At 41.4% G+C, this 17,989-nt stretch overlaps 1 protein-coding gene across 1 annotated transcript in view; it reads right to left on the reverse strand.

The window, feature by feature from the left end:
- Window positions 1–219: 219 nt before the first annotated feature.
- Window positions 220–17,989, reverse strand: part of LOC148039766 (histone acetyltransferase HAC1-like) — a 63,544-nt gene continuing 45,774 nt past the window's right edge. Inside the window, exons 13-16 of the mRNA XM_087693821.1 lie at window positions 4,421–4,499; window positions 2,080–2,472; window positions 1,536–1,753; window positions 220–1,370 (exon numbers count right to left, since the gene is read on the reverse strand). Of these exons, the coding sequence (XP_087549947.1) occupies window positions 1,256–1,370; window positions 1,536–1,753; window positions 2,080–2,472; window positions 4,421–4,499 (805 nt within the window). The 3' untranslated portion in view covers window positions 220–1,255. The remainder of the gene's footprint in view (window positions 1,371–1,535; window positions 1,754–2,079; window positions 2,473–4,420; window positions 4,500–17,989) is intronic.

Raw genomic sequence — 17,989 nt, forward strand, 5'->3', positions numbered from 1 at the left:
TGGCTATTTATGACTGGCTTATTACAACACTGGCCCCAACACCAAATGGTCCAATTTCCGTACCAGCAACATGCTCCCATCACATCAAACCACCCTTTGTTTTCGTTGGCATTGATACTTACTCTGAAAATTTGCTTATAATATGACCAACCATGCACATATGCCTAATTAACATGAAAAAAGAAACACACAAGAAATAGAGAGACAGCACATTTAAAACATCGCTTGTTCGATTCCAATTAAAAGTAGAGATACAAATTAGCATGTTCTCATGCCAATTGCTATTGATACAAGAAAATCAGGCTTATATTTCCCGGGGCTATGCCCATCATGGACCTCAAAGTCACAAAATTGCCTCAAAAGATTAGAAGCCTAGAATGAAACAGAAGTTAAGAAATAACTGTACAATGTGAAAAGCCTCGACATGGGCTCCTGGGAGATGGATGGTCCCATGCTAACATGTATCACACCATGCTTTTCAGGCCAGTCAACTGGGCTCCTGGGAGATGGACGTTCCCAGGCTATAACATGGATCACACCATGCCTTGTTGGGAAGTCAACAAATTATGTCCACCTGCTGTTCAAGCTTTGGCAGAACTTTTCTGGTTGATATCCTCCAACCCAGATTACATTTACAAAAACAGCAAGCTCCATCTGACTGCAAAACTGTCTTGCTGGCTCTGGAATTATAGACTTCTATCAGAAGAAAGGCATGTCAGGACAAGTCGACAAACCTAGGTTACAATGTTGACATGAAAGTGCTGTCACGTTCCTTAAACGTGAGCCATGCCAGACCATTGAAATAATGGGCCTAATCATCATACAACTACAGTGAACAATTGTGCATCAACCAACTGGCTCTGACCTTAGTCTGCCAGTTAAAACACAAAGACAGTCAAGACAGACATGTGGAGAAAGACACCCTCTCTTGATCCTCCTTGCATGTTTAGTTTACAGAAGTCTGCAGAGACATAACTCATCTTAAAGCCTTGGAAGTGAAGTGGTTTTTCACAAAAATGAGCTCGCCGCTAGTCACCATATGTACACTAGTGCACGTGATCCCAAGTGGCCAGGGTTAATCATAACTGCAACCCATGAACTTACCAAACTCAATGACTGCCGCTTTGGTTATTTGAAGTTTTGCATGTCAGCCATGGCCATCGAACTCGTTTTTGACTAGCTTCCATGCTGTAGATCAACAAGCCCTTTTGAATATGCCAATACAGGGGGCCTTGAAAGACTTGGCATTGAAGTATTAACCCAAGCCTGCAGCAGCCTCTGCTGTACGCTGCCTCATCATTTCCTTCACAGCAGCTCTACGGCGAGATTCCATCTGCCGCTGGAGTCGTCTCAAATGCTCCTTCAGATCTCTGTGTCACAGTTCCAAATATTGGAGTTTAACACTGACAACTTACAATTCCATGAGCATTTTATGCATTATTTAAACTTTAAATAATTTCTTTTAGAATGTTGAAGTGAAATAGCTGGCAGCAAATCATCTCATGACCAAGGAAGCACACATCTTCATCACCCACCTGCAACGTGGTACACGACACTCCGACTCTTTGCAGGCACGTGCATGCAGTTGTAATAAGTACCACATTTTTTTGCACAAGTGACAACCTCCTGATGCACGTGTCTTGCACACCATACCATGACGAAAAAGTCCTTTTACCCTGCGGCAATTAGGATAAGTGCATTGCCCAGATCCACATTGTGATGCGTGTACCAGCAGGTCCAACATTTTTCGCAACTATTCCAAACCCAGAAAACAACCCCAAAAAAAAAAAAGTTATGTCATAAAACCATCCAGAAATAGCTGCTAGAACCTGGATAAAAACTCTCCTTTTTGCCTATACTAATAACAGCACCTTTTAAATCTGATGTGTACAGGTGAGAAACAACCAAATAGCTTTTACTAGTAGGAGCTCAAGATTACATAGCCTAAAACCTCACAGTGTCACCCCCCGATTAATGTTACCATCCAGATTACAGAGCTGCTTGGTGACAAATACCACTTTTGCAGACCACTATTTTCAATAAATGAGATTTCACGAACCAAACCGCTACCGTCAATACCTGCAAAACCCGTTGTTGTCTTGCCTCTTTACTTTGAGCATCACGGTCTGCAGCAGATGGGTGAGGTGATAGCTTGTGGGGATGCTTTACTGTGTTGTCTTTAGAATAGCATGAATTACAAATATCAAAATCAGGACAGGTCTCACACCGCCACCCTTGTCCTGTTTCGATATCATGATTACACATATTGCAAGTGGTTACAAAAGCTGGAGCTGTTGGATTGTGTAAATGATACAGCACCATCATGGAGGAATGTTTGGCTCTTCGCAACGTATCATACTGGTAATGGTTTCCCTGACAGAGGCTAAGAAAGGCTTGCCGAGTGTCAAAGAATTCACTTTCTGTAATTTCATCCTTGTCTTTTGTATCAGCCAAAGGCTCATTCCTCTCCACCTGCAAAACCAAAAAAGAATGGAGTCTTAAAAAGGGGTACAAGACACGCACATATATTTTCCAGCCATTCATGATTCAGCAGGTTTCCCTTGGTAAAGTGCTCCACATTGAAAGAAAAAACACTCTGTTGTTTTCTACAGAGGCCTGCATGGCTGTCACATTTCACATCAACCTCTTCTTAAACTATCTATCTTATGACCTTTTCTAGAGACTTCCATTCCCCCAATGAGTCACACGTTGAACAGACATGGATACAGCCCTTCACCATTCCCACCTTCTAAATGGTCAATAATTGGTTTTTGATTGGAGAGGCCTTCAAAGGTCGTCATTACATGGACTTTTAAAAACCCAAAAGCCACACCATATATTCTGAGATTCATTAAAGACCCTATCCTGCTAACAGTCCATGAGTCTTGGAAGTAGAATGCATCGCCTTTCTCTTGGAGGTTCAAACTGGCAAGCTGTTACTCTCATCCTTATTAATTACAAAGCTTATTACTAAATAGATGATTCATGTATAAAAGCATTTTGAACACCGGATTAAATCAGGTCCGTGTCCATAGGAGATAAATCAAAGATAAGCTATGTGTACTGATATGATAATCAAGCATGAAAATACCCCAAGAAGAAATTTGAGTAAATGGCCACACAATGGTGCAGCACTCAGTACATCATGCAATTGCTACTCAGGAAACAACCACTTCATATGTTCCATTCTTATTGGAAGTAAAATGCTGAACTGAAACACATCTGACCAGAATGTCTCCAAAAGCTGGAAAATGGACAGAGCTGCTAATGTCCCAGTGACTCAATGTCAAGCTCTCAAACACGATAAACTGCTACCACTGTTTGGTTCAGTATCTGCGCAAGCAGAGGGGACAAGGAAAAGAGGAGGGGTCTTGTTTGTACTGATATCATGGCAAATGCATGTGGAAGTCACCCTGCCGTGAAGAACCTACTTTAAACTAAGAATAATGGCAAGCCATAGTGTGGTTCTTTTCTTTATAAAGGAGCGTACCACAAGTGCAAAGTTCGACTCAAGAAATCTCTTTATAAATCATCTGCACCATGAATCAGTATGATCCCCTTCAAAAATACTTATTTCACAAATGTATGTGGTTAGTCTAGGGGGCTTGAAAATTACTGTTTTTGCCTTTTCTTATACTTAACAGAGTGCCTTTTTGTTGTTTTCAGCAAGGTGTGTGTGTACAGTCAACAGGGAATGGCTGTCTCCAGTGAATAAATAGCCTTTTCTAGTAGACAAACTTCAACAGTTCGAGACCTGATCTTGGGGCCAGCATGTACATCTGTATCATTTATATCCAGAGCATCATCACTGGTTGTTTCCACTGAATTTGACAGTTTGAGACCTGATCTTGGAGTCAGCGTGTGCTAATATGTTCATTTATGTCAAGAGGGTCTTTATGCAGGTTGTCAAGTATGTGCATGCCACACAGGGTGTTTGGATGAACTCTAAGGTCAATCTTCATTATATGCCTTCTTAGTGATAGACCTGCATGGGTGTAGCAGATGGGGCTTTGGTGCAGAGCTTGACACCAATTCACCTTGCTCTGCATTATACACTTCTCCAGAACTGGCCTAGATGTTGCAAGCCCATAGGATCACAAGATTGTAGATTGTTATTTTAGATGGGTATCTGAGGAACATGGATCAGAGACTTTTTCACTATCCTTAAGCACACATGTGGATATCCCTCTCTTGGCAAGTGTGGCTCTCTGAGGCCTTTGGTAAGCTAGCTGTTTCACATCATGTTGTGGCTGTGTCTCACATTTAAGCACAAGGCTCCATTGTACAATTCATCCCAGGTGGCATCAGCACTAAAGCATGTTCATAGTAGACAAGAAACCCAAATGAATACTAAGAACCATAAACACTTAAAGATTTGCAAATTAAAACAAACATCCAATGTCTCCCGACAGTTACTTACAGGACATAGCTGGTGTGCCTCTTTGCTGTTGACAGGATGCCTATCCCGATCATCAAGCTTCTGCTCAGTCGCATAACATCTGAAGTGAGAAAAAAACAATCTAGTTAGGGCATAACACCTTCAATTTCATATAATGCCAATACTACAGGCAAACTAAGCAAACATGAGAGAGACCGTTTAACTTGCTCTGTGTTATGCAAAACCAAAAGACCAGAAAAACAAAAACCCCAATCTTTCTGTTTACGCAGTATAAGTGCGGCAAATATAAATAATCGGATCTGTACAACAAATAATACACAATTAAAAAACCATTGGGTCATTGGGCAGTCTACGCAGCACTCCATTTTCTGCGTTTAGAAGTCCAGTGGACAGTCCCAAGCCTTTTGCCATGACAACTTCAAGTAACACAAAGCTCTGAAGCTCCAAAAGCAGCCTTCCTGCATCCTGTGATAATACAGCAACTTCATTGTGACTTTGAGTAACACAAGGCTCTGAAGCTCCAGAAGCAACCTACCTACCTCCTGTGCCTATATCAGCAGCTTCTCATTTGAAAAATATGATGCTCAAGTGCTAGAGTGTCAGAATAATGATAATCAGTTGTTGCTACTACTCCAAAGCTCAACAAGCTCCTCCACACGCACACACAAACATTATGAGAGTGCACAACGGAAGAGGAAATAGGAACACGGAGAGAAGGGAAGAGAAAGACTGCAATGAAAGAAGAGAATGGAAGAAGAAAATCTGCACCAAACTCCATAAGAATGCTGAATATAAAGAGGACTGATCAGTCCCTGCATGCAGCCCAAGGCATCAGTGAGGGCACTGGATCAGGCTGATGCCAAAAGTCAGAACCAGAAGATGGAGGAGACCCCTTGAATGTCTGAGTGTACCATATTGGCCCAGGTGTGAAGTAATTGCATGATTAATTGATAGAGAATGGAAGATAATGAATGAATTAATCGATGCACAATAACTCAGAAGTGCCTCTAGAGTTTCTTTAATCATTGCGTTTGCTAGAGGGATGAAGTATATAATTACAGATGTTAGCAAACTGACCTCATCAAGTGGTCTATTTTGTGTCTTGGCTTCCGTCATGTCTTATTGTCATCTTCTGGTGTGCATAATAGTTTTAGATACTAATATGCTAAATTCTTCAAAATAAATCAGAATGTTTCAACTCTGCCTTGCCAAAATGTGGCATGTGCTGGTTTCATGTCAAAGCGTTGTAATCTTCTGTGCTCAATGGATTATGGGCATGATACTAACATACATCACTAACCTAAAACCTTTGTGACTTGTCATGTTGTGGCCTTCTACTAGTTATATACAAAATGAGAGGCAATGTATTAATGAGTGAGAGAGAATACAACGCTCAAGGCAACCAAAATGAATAATGCCACACTTATATGCTAATGTTGCATAAAGTGTCTTTTCATAATAAAACGAAACCCTATATGCTAATGATGCATTAAGTGTCTTTTCATAATAAAATGAAACCCTAAACGGCTTGGCCGTCATAGGAAACCCTGAATGAAACCCTAACCCCTAGCAGGCAACAACTACATTTAATGACACTTTAAATGCCTCGGGAGCCCAGATCATGGATCAAAGGGCATCAACACGTAGCCCATCAGATGGCCTACATGTTGACATAGGCAAATATGCCCAAAACCAGTCGTTTGCATAAATGTGGGGCCAAAATTACTGGCCAACCTGATAATCTGCAAAATAATAATAAAGAAATGCCGATCGCCAACACACAGCTGGTCACCCTCATCTTGACTAGTGTGAACGCAGTCCAGATCCACTAAAAAAGAAATGTATTCTGCTGAAAAATAACCAGCCAGTGTGGACATTCCTAAACATAGACTCCATACCACAATTTCTTTGGCAAGAAGCATTTAGTCTCACATTGTCACGCCTTTGGATACAATGCCTATGTCCATTTGGACAAGAAGAAACAAGGCAAGCTTGACCACAAGTCGAAAAATTTCATCTTCGTTGATTACAATACAACCACAAAGGGATACAAGCTCTACAACCCGAAGACAGAAAAAAAAAGGTGAGTAGGGATATGACCTTCAACAAGGCTGCAGCCTCGGATACTCCCATTGATGGTGATTCTTCTACAGGTGGTTCTTCTAGTGACTCTCCTCTGCCATTAGCCCCTCCACTTCCCTCCAAGATACCACTTGGCACCACTCCTTTGTCTCCGACGACGACGACTCCACCTTCTCCTCTTCCTTCTACTCCTCCATCCTTGCTGGCTCCTCCTTTACCAAGTATTCCTACCCTTTTCCCATCCACTTGAATTTCTTCAAGAAGTGTTGTGCCATCAGAGGGGGAGCCTCCTTATTATGAGGGCGATGCACCTTTGCCCAGTAAATGGGAGTTCCTCACCCATAAAAGTGCTTCACACGTACACGGGCTTCTACATCTTCATCACAACACGATCAACCCATTTTGTTCCCTAGTAATTAGACAGCTTATGCAAGATTCAAGAGTTACTTATTTTCCTAAGACACCGGCGGGCCCGTGCAAATCAGCGAGGCTACATGCCAAGCAAGGTAGTCCACTCTTTGTGAACTATGTCCTTATGTCCAGGATACTACAAGATCGTGAGCCTGCCACCATTGAGGAAGCTCTAGCATAGGATGTTTAGTACCAAGCTATGAAGGAGGAGCTTGATTCTATTGACTAAAATCGAAGTTGGAAGTTGGTTCCACACCTAGGAAAGCGAAAGGTGACAAGAGTAAAGTGGATCTATAAGACCAAATACCTAGCTAATGGCACCTTGAACAAGCACAAAGGGTTTTGAATAGAAGGAAAGCTTGGATTATGCAAAGACTTTTGCACCAGCCCATATATCTACTATCCGGGCTATCTTGACTCTCACAACCCATCACCACTAGCCTATTTTTCAATTGGCCACCTTGAGCGGAGTATTTGAGGAGGAGATAACCTCCTGGTTTTCATGTGCAAGGAAAGGAGGAACATGTGTACAAGTTGCAAAAGGCCCTCTGTGGCCTAAAGCAAGCTCCTAGGGCTTGGTAACAACGGATCAATCATTTCCTTTCTTCATAGTGGCTTCCATCAATTAGACCATGATCCCAACCTTCATTATAAGGTTGAGGGTCAAATATGGATTTTGGTCAGACTTTATGTGGATGACCTGATGATTATAGGCAATGATTCACAGGAGGTGGATCAAACATGTGAGATTCTTTGCCAAGAGTTTAACATGATTGATCTCAAGATTCTCCAATTTTTCCTCAGTCTTGAGATTCACAAGAGGTGGATCAAACATGTGAGATTCTTTGCCAAGAGTTTGACATGGCTATTCTCAAGATTCTCCAATTCTTCCTCAGTCTTGAGATTCATCAAATGGCACATGGCATCTTCATCTCATAGCATAGGTACATCTATAAGTTGCTTTTAGAGGTTGATGTGGCTCACTATAAGCCTATTTCATGCTCTATGGATCTAGAGTCCAAACATGTTTCTATAAGAGGTCTCTTTCCAAGTGCCACTTGGTATAAGTGCCTTCTCGCCTCCTTGATCCGGCTTATTCATACTAGGCAAGACATTTCTTTTGTTGTGGTACTGTTGTCTTTCTTCATGAAGAGTTCTATGTAGGCTCACTAGAGAGCCGCTTTGCACATGCTGCACTACTTATAGGGGATGAGATTCTATAGGGTCATGTATGGAGAGGGTGTCAGAAGTGATGCAACAATGGAAGCATAGACAAGTGCTGAAATAAACTGTTGAACACAAGACAGAAAAGAAAGAAAACAAAAGAATAAAAGATCAAAAGAACACTGCAAAGGAAGAGAACTCAGAGATATGCTCAGGAAATGAAACCCATATACCAAACACGAGAATGAAGCGTACAACAGTGAGTCACTGGCTGCATGGGCACTGGGATTAGCTCCTCTCTCCAATAGGAAGTCCGAAGACCACCTAAAGAATGATGTCGACTAATTGGGAGAAGAAGAAGCCACTAAATAAATAGGCCCAAAATATGCCAAATATGGCAGCTGGTCAGCCACATTTAATGTTGTTCGGCCAGCAATAAATGCCTAAATAATCACTAAGATGACCACCACAAAATGCCTAAAATACCCAATAATATCAAGCATAGCCCAAACTCACACATGAGTTGACTAGACTACTAACAACATCTCTCGGATCATGGGTGATCCGATACAATGCAATGATACAATGATAATCATATACAACAAAGAACCACCAAAGTAGAACCATGGATACCCAAGTAGTGGGTGATCAAGACACCACTAAGGTGCCTCGGAGAGAACCTGAGGTCGATGTTGATCGTATTAGCTCCTGAAAATAGAGAAGAGTCATTAAAGATCTCAGTGTCTATCAAAAATGTATCACAATAGCATACAAGACTATCCTGTCAAAAATGCCTCTAAACCTATGTGACCATGGATTCCCCGCCTTTGGCGAAGACCGCCAAAGTGTCCCCTCATGTGAGCTCGGACTAGAAGCCAATCCCACTCGCTACCAAAGAAGCAGCTCATCATGAAGCTGGATGCCAATCCCAGCTCCAAGATTTGAATCTACCAGACTTTGATCGATGCGTCAAAAACATCCCTCTCTAGAACTTGTGTACCTATATACCTATATAGATGAAGTGCGGCTACCCCATCTCACAACCCTCTCACACTCCCTCTCTAGCATCGGAGAGTTGTGAGGAGGACCGCATCACCTAGACTAGAAAGCAGCTAAGAAAGGGGCAATCAAGCCCTTCCCGTGGTCTGAAGAAGTGAATCCCTTTTGTGCCACGGACTTCTCCTTGGCTGGAGAATCGGAGTCCAAGTCTAAGGAAAAGAATGACACGTCGGAGTAGTCCACATCCCGCTTCTTCTACTTCTCCTGCTTCTTCCGTGAGCTGCTAACTCCTTGCATTCCTTCCTCAAGTGGCCCTTCATACCACAGTGTTATAGGAAGAAAATGACACGTCGGACTAGTCCACATCCCGCTTCTTCTGCTCCCCCTGCTTCTTCCGTGAGCTGCTAACTCCTTGCATTCCTTCCGAAAGTGGCCCTTCATACCACAGTGATAACTTTGGGCCTTCGACTTCTTCTTCTTATCAACCCTCTCTGAAGCTATGAAGGCCTCACTCAATCCACCATAATGAGATGAAAGCATACCCTATAAACGCAAAGATGTCTCATGTTCAAGCAACATCGACGACATGTGTAAAGCTGATAGGTGTAGACGATGCCTGCGCCCTCAAAGCATTCGCCACTCCATTAGACTCTTGGGGGAGCTTATAGAGTTACTATGCCCACTAGATGTGCCTCTAGAAGGACAAACTGCATTTGTCGAAGCTAGTCTTGTAACTGTGTAACACAGAGCAAAAATGACTGAATGGTGTCCTTGACTCAAACTTCATCTACTAAGTTGTCTATGAAGGATCACAGCACACATGGGGGAAGGTGCCTCGTACAACATCTAAGCTTCAACCATATTTCTAAGGATGCCTATAGGAGGTAACTACCGCCAGAACTTCTTTAGAAATACACCAGAGCAGTGCAAAATACACAAGAGCATCACCCGAATCCCATGTAAGCACAGCTTCCTCATGCTTATCTTCATCAAAATCTTCAAGAAGAGAAAAAGGACACTGAGGCCGGGGAATAGCTCCACAAACAATGTACCAAATCCGCTTCTGCACCAACCAAGTTTTCAACATAGCAATCCATGTAAGATAGTCAGGGCCATGTAACTTATCATCTATAGAAGTGCACGAAGGGGCCATCTAGAGAGGAGAAGAAGAGAAGACAGAGGATAGAGGATATACAAAGAGGGAATATAGCCAAACCAACAATAAATACTTCACAAAATGAGAGTTCACATGCAGTGTAACCGAAAATTTGATTAAAACAAAGACCAACTCTTACAAAATGAAGAAAAATCAATCAAAAAATACCAAAAACAGTAAAAACGGCTTGTAGTAACAATCGCCCAACCATGGTTAGGGGCAGAAAAACAAAAAACGTAGGCTGATGGAGCATTGAATGTAGCAAACTGATGATTTCAGGCTAGAATCCAAGCGCAGGCTAAAAACGCAGGTTGCTGGTCTAAAAAATGTAGGCCTGATCAACAAGGTGAAGAAAGACCTGTAAACAACAAAAAAAATCGCAACAGGAATCGAGATCCTACAATCTGATACCATGTCAAAAGTGGTGCAGCAATGGAAGTACAGACAAGTGCTGAAATAAACTGTTGAACACAAGATAGAAGAGAAAGAAAACAAAAGAACAAAATATCAAAAGAACACTACAAAGGAAGAGAACTCAAAGATGTGCTCAAACAATGGAATCCATATACCAAACACGAGAATGACGCGTACAATAGTGAGTCACTAGCTGCATAGGCACCGGCACTAGCTCCTCTCTCCACAGGAAGACCACTTGATTGATTGGGAGAAGGAGCCACTGCAACTGGTCGGCCAGCAATAAATGCCTAAATAATCACTAAGATGACCATTATAAAAGGCCTAAAATACCCAATAATTTCAAGCATAGCCCAAACTCGCACATGAGCTGACTAAACTACTAACAAAGGGAACCACACCTACTAAATGGAGTGACTTAGATTGGGCTAGAAATGTCAACTCTCAATGATCTAGGACAAGTTTTGCTTTCTCCCTTGGATCAAGAGCCATCTCATGGAGCAAAAGAAGCAACCTACCATGGCATTATATTCTATGGAGGCTAAGTATCTCACCCTTTGTCTACCACACAGAAGGCGATTTGGCTCCACCGAATATTGGCCAAGATTCAAATAGACCCATATATCTACATGTAGCTGTCAAAAGTGAATGCAACAATGGAAGCATAAACATGTGCTGAAATAAACTGCTAAACTCAAGACAAGAGAAAGGAAAGGAGCACTGAAGAACACAATACAAATGAGAACTCAGATCGCATACAACACGAGACAATCGCATACAGCATTGAGCCACTGGTTGTATGGGCACCAACACCTGCTCCTCTCTCCAGTAGAAGATCCACACATGCAATGGTGACTAACTAATTGACTCACGAGGATCCTAAATAAATAGGACAAAAATATGTCCTCAATATTATTAGGTCGGCCAGCATCTAATGCTGGTAGGCGAACAATAAATGCTAAATATGACCGAAATGAAAACCAAAGACCATAAAAAATGCCTAAAATCATATAAATAATGCCCAGCCCTAAAGCATGTGCAAACTCACACATGAGCTGACATATCTACTAACAATGGATAACCAAAGTACACTAGCTCTGAAAGAACCATGTGTTTCATACTCGCATGAAGCACATCGAGGTTCAATATCATTATGTTTAGGAGCGGATCCTGGATTTCAAGTTGGCAATGGTTTACTATCCCATGACAGACAATGCTACAAATCTCTTCACAAAGCCTTTGTCTCTGGCTCCCATGCTTTATCATATGAGGTTTTTAGGTCTTCTCACACTCCCCAAGATGTGAGAGAGAGTGTCAGCTTATCTTCTTTTAGTTTGTCATCTCTTGGTTGTGAGGTCCATCAAAGTCTAGCAAAGATATTGGAGCTCTAACTATTTTCTACCCTTTCTAGTGTGCATTTCAGGTGCATTACACTTTTAGTCAATTTCTAGTGTGTTCACACTAGCTGTTCCAGTTATCCAGCTCAATGAATTTCTGCTTTGGTGGTGGCTGGAGGGTGTTTTTACACTGCTGATTGGTAGTGACCAGTCTCCAGCCTAGTGATCAGCATTTCCACTATTGATTCATTGCCTAAATCAGGTCGACCAACATTTATAGCCCCACCAATATGCAATCGGCCAGTTTTTCAAGAAACATAGCTGCCTCCTTCAGTGGCTGATCACATCATCTTGCAGATTTCACCACACTCCGACTTCCACTGGCATTCCTTTGTCATCCGGTGCTTCCTTCCATCATCAGCCTGATCCAGTGCCCTCAATAGTCTTTCTCTTCCTTCTCTCTCCGTATTCGTATTCTTTTTCTGTTGCATGCTCTCACAGAAGTAGTCGTCCGTATGCCAACAAGAAAATGTCGATGACACACCGAACTGATAACGCAGCATGCAAGAGGGTCAAGCAATGAGCATGTGGGCAGACAACTGCAACATGGCAACCAACTCCCCTAAACGGTGGACTGCTGGTAGGCTAGCCTGGGCCAAAAGTGTATAATTCCCCCCTCCATGGTCATTCAATTTTCATCAACCACTCCATGGCCCCCTTGACAAGCATTCAAACCTAGAAATTTTGAATGGTGTCAAGATTATGGTTTGTGCCTCCAAGCTTTAGAGGCTTATGATTTGGGACTATTGGATACCAAGAGGAAGGCTATCTTGGACTTGGCAGTGTTCAGCCACCTAAAATTTCCATTTAAATTATCTTTTTTGTGGCAATTTATTAACTCTTAAAACAGTCCCAAAAAGTTGGACAACTCCCCTCCTGCTGCCCTACAGCTAAAGGCTGCCTTCTCCTCACAAAGCTGCCTCCTTGCCTTTAGAAGTGCTGCCCTGACCTGCTGCCTGAAGTTACTGCAACTCTACGGTACCACCAGGCTGCTAGCATCATCATCAACATCTCTCCCTCATAAACCATCAGTTGAGCCTGCTGCTGCCTGAGTTTTCTGCTCCTAAGGTACAGCAGCAGCAGCTACACCTCCTCACCTATCCAGAGTGCTCCAGTCAATCTCCCGTCCTCCCATAGCTGCTGCATTTGCAGATCAGACTGCTATCCTGCTGGTTGCAGAGCTCTTGCTGCTCAAGGACTGCCTGGATAGCCTCCATCATCTCTGGACTGTTGCATTTTGCCATCTATAGCTCTCCTTTGCCCCATGACATGCTCCATCAACCATTGGTAGTTTGCTACACTCGGGATCCATTCTCAGAGGCAACACTCTCTCATACTCTCCTCAGCCCGTTCAGGCATCAGGATTCCCCTATTTCCACTCTTTGTGGTCAAGATTTAGTACAATTGACATCAACATCAAAGTCTTTCCGAGGCACCTTGGTGGTGGCTTGATCACCCACTGCTTGGTATCTATGGTTTTATCTGAAACATCAACTATCGAAGAAAGGACCAACTAACATGATCAAAAGCCTTCTCAATATCCAACCAAGTCATAACAACCTGCTGACCAGATGCTTTGGCAAAATCTATCCCCAGTTGGACATTCAGAATATTATGCATGATATTCCATCCCTTTATGAAACCATACTAACATGAGCTAATCAAATGTGGGAAGGCTTTCTGCAACCTGTTAGCAATGATCTTAGAGAAGATTTTATACAGGGATCACATAATAGAAATGGGCCTCCACTGCTTTAAAGTCTGGGAAGAGGAACCTTCGGTAATAAATGAAGCACTGCAATCTTCCAATCTGAAGGCATGCAACCCAATCTCAAAACATCTTGGCAGAGGCAAACCAATGGGTCCCTAAGCTGTTCAACATAAGCTGAAAACAGTTCATTAGACAAGGTGTCCCAACCAAGGCTTTTCCTATGCGGCAGATGGGACAACACTTCCTCAACCTCTACCTCCAGTAATATCCGCCTCCATAATATTTGCCCATTCACATGTCACCTAGTGATGCACCATGTCTAAAATACAATGAGAATTTCTTGTGGATCCAACAATGATTTATAGTACTCCAAACACATCTGAATGATAGATTGAGGATCAATAACCATAGCAGTCAGTGTATCCCACAAGTGCACTATATTCTTACATGCATATTTTTAACAAAGGGGAGCCAAAAAGTGATGAGTCTAACAATTGTTATCATCCAAAGCATCCAAACAAGCCAACACTTTATATTTTGTATATTGCTCACCTTGAAGAGTCTGGACCCTATATTTCAACCACTCTTAATAAGTATCCAATTCATCAAATGTGTCCCCATCCTGTTGCAAGGTCACAGAATGCTCCAATAAAGATTGCAAACGCTGCTATTCAGCTCTAAAGGAAGATACATCTTGAATCCCTTATTCTTGAGACTAAGTATACGCATTTCTCAAAAGCCTAACCATGCATCTAAAGGCAGATACATGCTGAATCCCATATTCTCGAGACTAAGTATATGCATTTCTTGGAAAACTAGCCATACATCCATATCCGCATATAGGACCAGTTTGCCAAACGAAGCAATCAATTGCTCCATATATCCTAAGAATCAATCATGCAACAAAAAAGATGGATTGAATCGTAAGGGTAAATTGTTTCTCCACCACATATTAAGCATTGCTGGAAGCAAGGAATCACTTTGGCAAACCTACATCATACTCAATCAAGCCCAAGTATTAGAGTGCTGAAGAGAACAATACATAAATCCGGTCTCAAAAGGATGGAGCCAAGGCCACATATCTGTTTTGATGATGAGGTTACTAGAGCATCCAATGCTTGGTGCTAAGGACCATCCATCATAGAATGAGGTGAAGTTGCTTAATTTGCATGCTCACGAGTATTAAAGTATCTCATCACAGACCTCAGATGAGCCATATTGAGACACTACAAGTGCTCCCAAAGTTCTCTCTCTCTCTCTCTCTCTCTCTCTCTCTCTCTCTCTCTCTCTCTCAACAAAAAGGACAAAAGTTCATCACAAATAGCTTCAATAAGCTATAAATGCTAGACCATATATAGATTAGTAGTTGTATATAAGCATCAAAAGCCTTTCAAGTTTCTATTAGTAAAGGCACTAGTCATCCAACTCTCTATGGGAAATAATTATCCTCCATTTCATGGTATTTGCTTGCTCGAGCAGTCCGTCTGGGCCAATCCAACATCCTAGATCTTGACCCATGTGGCGACAACACCTTATTGGAGGATGCAAGAGATTGTGTTAGGAGTATGTGAAATGTTATTGCTTTGTTTAGCATTTGATTAAAAGTTTATCAAATGTACTAATGTCACTTGCACATGTGAGATGCAAGTTAATTATTTCACAGTGTGGGGCCCAAGACCCCGAGAGATGAGTTGGTGTCAAAGGCAAAGGGTGTAATTAGTTATGCTTGACAAGTACTAGATAGTACCTGGTGTCAAATTTGAGTATGGACCAATTTATTTGCAACTAATGTCAATGGTGACACTAGAGATTAGCCATTAAGGATTAATAACTGCCCAAGGATACTTGGAAGACAAATTAGCCTAGCCAATTTAATTATTGGCTAGTGAAATTAACTTTTTGATAACTAGATTAATTTTTTAATTAATTTTTAAAATTAATATTCTACAAATTAATTTAATAAGCTGAATAATGTTGAAAATGGGATTAGAAGGCTACCGCTTGGCAAAACTTGCCCATGCAAGTGGAAAAAACGTTTTGAGGGGCTAGTGAAAGTCTATTCTAGCCATTGTGAGAGAGAATGAGATTGTTAGAGAGCAAGGAGAGCCTATTGATGTAATTGCAACCACCAAGAATCAGTCCTACAGCATGTGACAGTAGTTTGAAACCCTCCAAGAGAAAGTGACAACAGCCCACGGTCCTTCTAGTGCACATGACAGCATTACGAGAGAGAGCAATAGTCTTTTTGGTGATCCTAAGTTATAGGTGACAACTTTCATAGTAGTTTGAGCAGGACAACAATAGCTTTTCAACCTTTCTCGCGATGAAACTCTAAAATTTCCCTCTACACAACATTCTCTCTCATCCCCCAGCCATCTCTCAAGTTATTTCGACAGGCGGTTTGAGCTATCAAAGGAAGAAATTTTAATCAATCTCTCCTGTAAACCTTGATTTACAATAGAAATTAGGGTTTGACAACCACCTCAGGATGCATGCTCAAAATTAAGGGCCTAGAACTTGAATTCCAACAACGGAAATTGAGAAATTTTAGGGAGATTCAAGAGGCCAGCCAACCAATACCAGATTTAGGGCTGAATTTGTCTTTCAGGGAGCACGGTGAAGACCAATCCCTAAGCAAACCAAGGGGAAAATTGGTTTGAAGACTTGCTAATCAATTTTGATACCAAGAGGCACTTGGATTAGTAGAGGAGATCAAAGGATCTCAGTTGTACTCCTTCCATGTGCAATATAAGATTAAAAAATACCACAAGGGGCACCAATTTTAGGGCCAACAAGTTGTCCATTGTCTAAGATTAAAGTAGTAATATTTGCATTTTCAGTTTATGTGAATTTTACGCTTGTTGAAATTAGTGCTAAAATCAAGTTAGTACCACGCTATCCGAGAAGAAAGGCTTGTTTCATGATTCTATTGTCGGGATACCATCAATTCCCTTGAATTGGTAGACCCAAGGCACCTAATTAAAGGTCAGAAGCTTTGCTCTAGTACTGAAATTGTATTCAGCTGAGCATTATAGCAAGAATGTCTTCAGATTGTGAGATGGGATCAAGCAATGTTGATGAATCTCATTTTGAAAATGCATATAATGAAGGAAAAAATGCAATGTCTAATCTTGGAATAGGCTTACAACACAGACAACAAGCTAATAATGTTGGTTCAAACCAGAATGTGGGTGCTTCTAGGTCTTTAGAAGATGATGATTAGTAAGAGGAAAATAATTTGATGACCAATTTAAAGATCAGCTGAGGATAGCAGCTGAAATATTTATGCAATTGGCAAACGACCCTTAGTTCATGTATTAAGCATGCATCCAAGGTACTATGCTAATAGTATGTCTGTCATGGGGTCACTGCTTAGTGTACTAGTCACTATGAGAATACACATAAGTATGGTTGTTACCATGGCTCTGAGACTATATTTTTACATAAATTTGGGATCAATTCATGATCAGTTGGGCATGAGCTCTTGTCTCATTTTTTAGATCAAATTCCAATCAGTTTCAACTCAGCTTTTAGTCAAATTAAGAACCGTTTGTGGTCACTTTTGGAAATAGTTTTGCATCACTTTTTGCATTAGTTACTGATTAGTTTTTGCAATGAGCTTGTGATCAGTTTGGGGTTACATTTGCAGCAATTTGTGATCAGTTCTCAGATCAACAAATGATCAGTTTATGATTAGCTTATGCTTAGTTTTCAATGGTTTACAGCTGGTTCCATGAACAGTAGCATGTTAGTGAATGCCATTGACAATTTCAGCCATGGTTTATGCTAAGTTCATGCTTTACTATGTTTATAAAGTCAGAACAGTTAAGAAACATGAGTTCCAATGGGTTTCTAGCAACAATTCTGGACTGATTTTCAGTTTTATGTTATGTATATGCTGGCTGAAAATTTTCAGCAAGTTTGGGGCATATGGCATGGTTAGACAACAATGGCCAATGTTGTGACTATGATGCTTTATGGAAATTTCAGTGCAGTATACTTTTCCTTTCGCACAATCCACTGCAATCGAGGACGATTGTAGAGATTTCAAGGGAATGTTCTATCATGAGGACGTGAAATTTTATTGCTTTGCTTAGCATTTGATTAAAAGTTAATCAAATGTGATAATGTTACTTACATATGTGAGATTCAAGTTAATCATTTCACAACGTGGGACCCAAGACCCCGAGAGATTAGTAGGTGCCAAAGGCAAAAGTTGTAATAAGTTATGCTTCACAAGTTCTAGGTGGTACCCG

Source organism: Lygodium microphyllum, chromosome 2, assembly GCF_053477565.2.
Source record: "Lygodium microphyllum isolate KBCC chromosome 2, Lygodium_microphyllum_v1.1.10, whole genome shotgun sequence".
Classification (NCBI taxonomy): domain Eukaryota; kingdom Viridiplantae; phylum Streptophyta; class Polypodiopsida; order Schizaeales; family Lygodiaceae; genus Lygodium; species Lygodium microphyllum.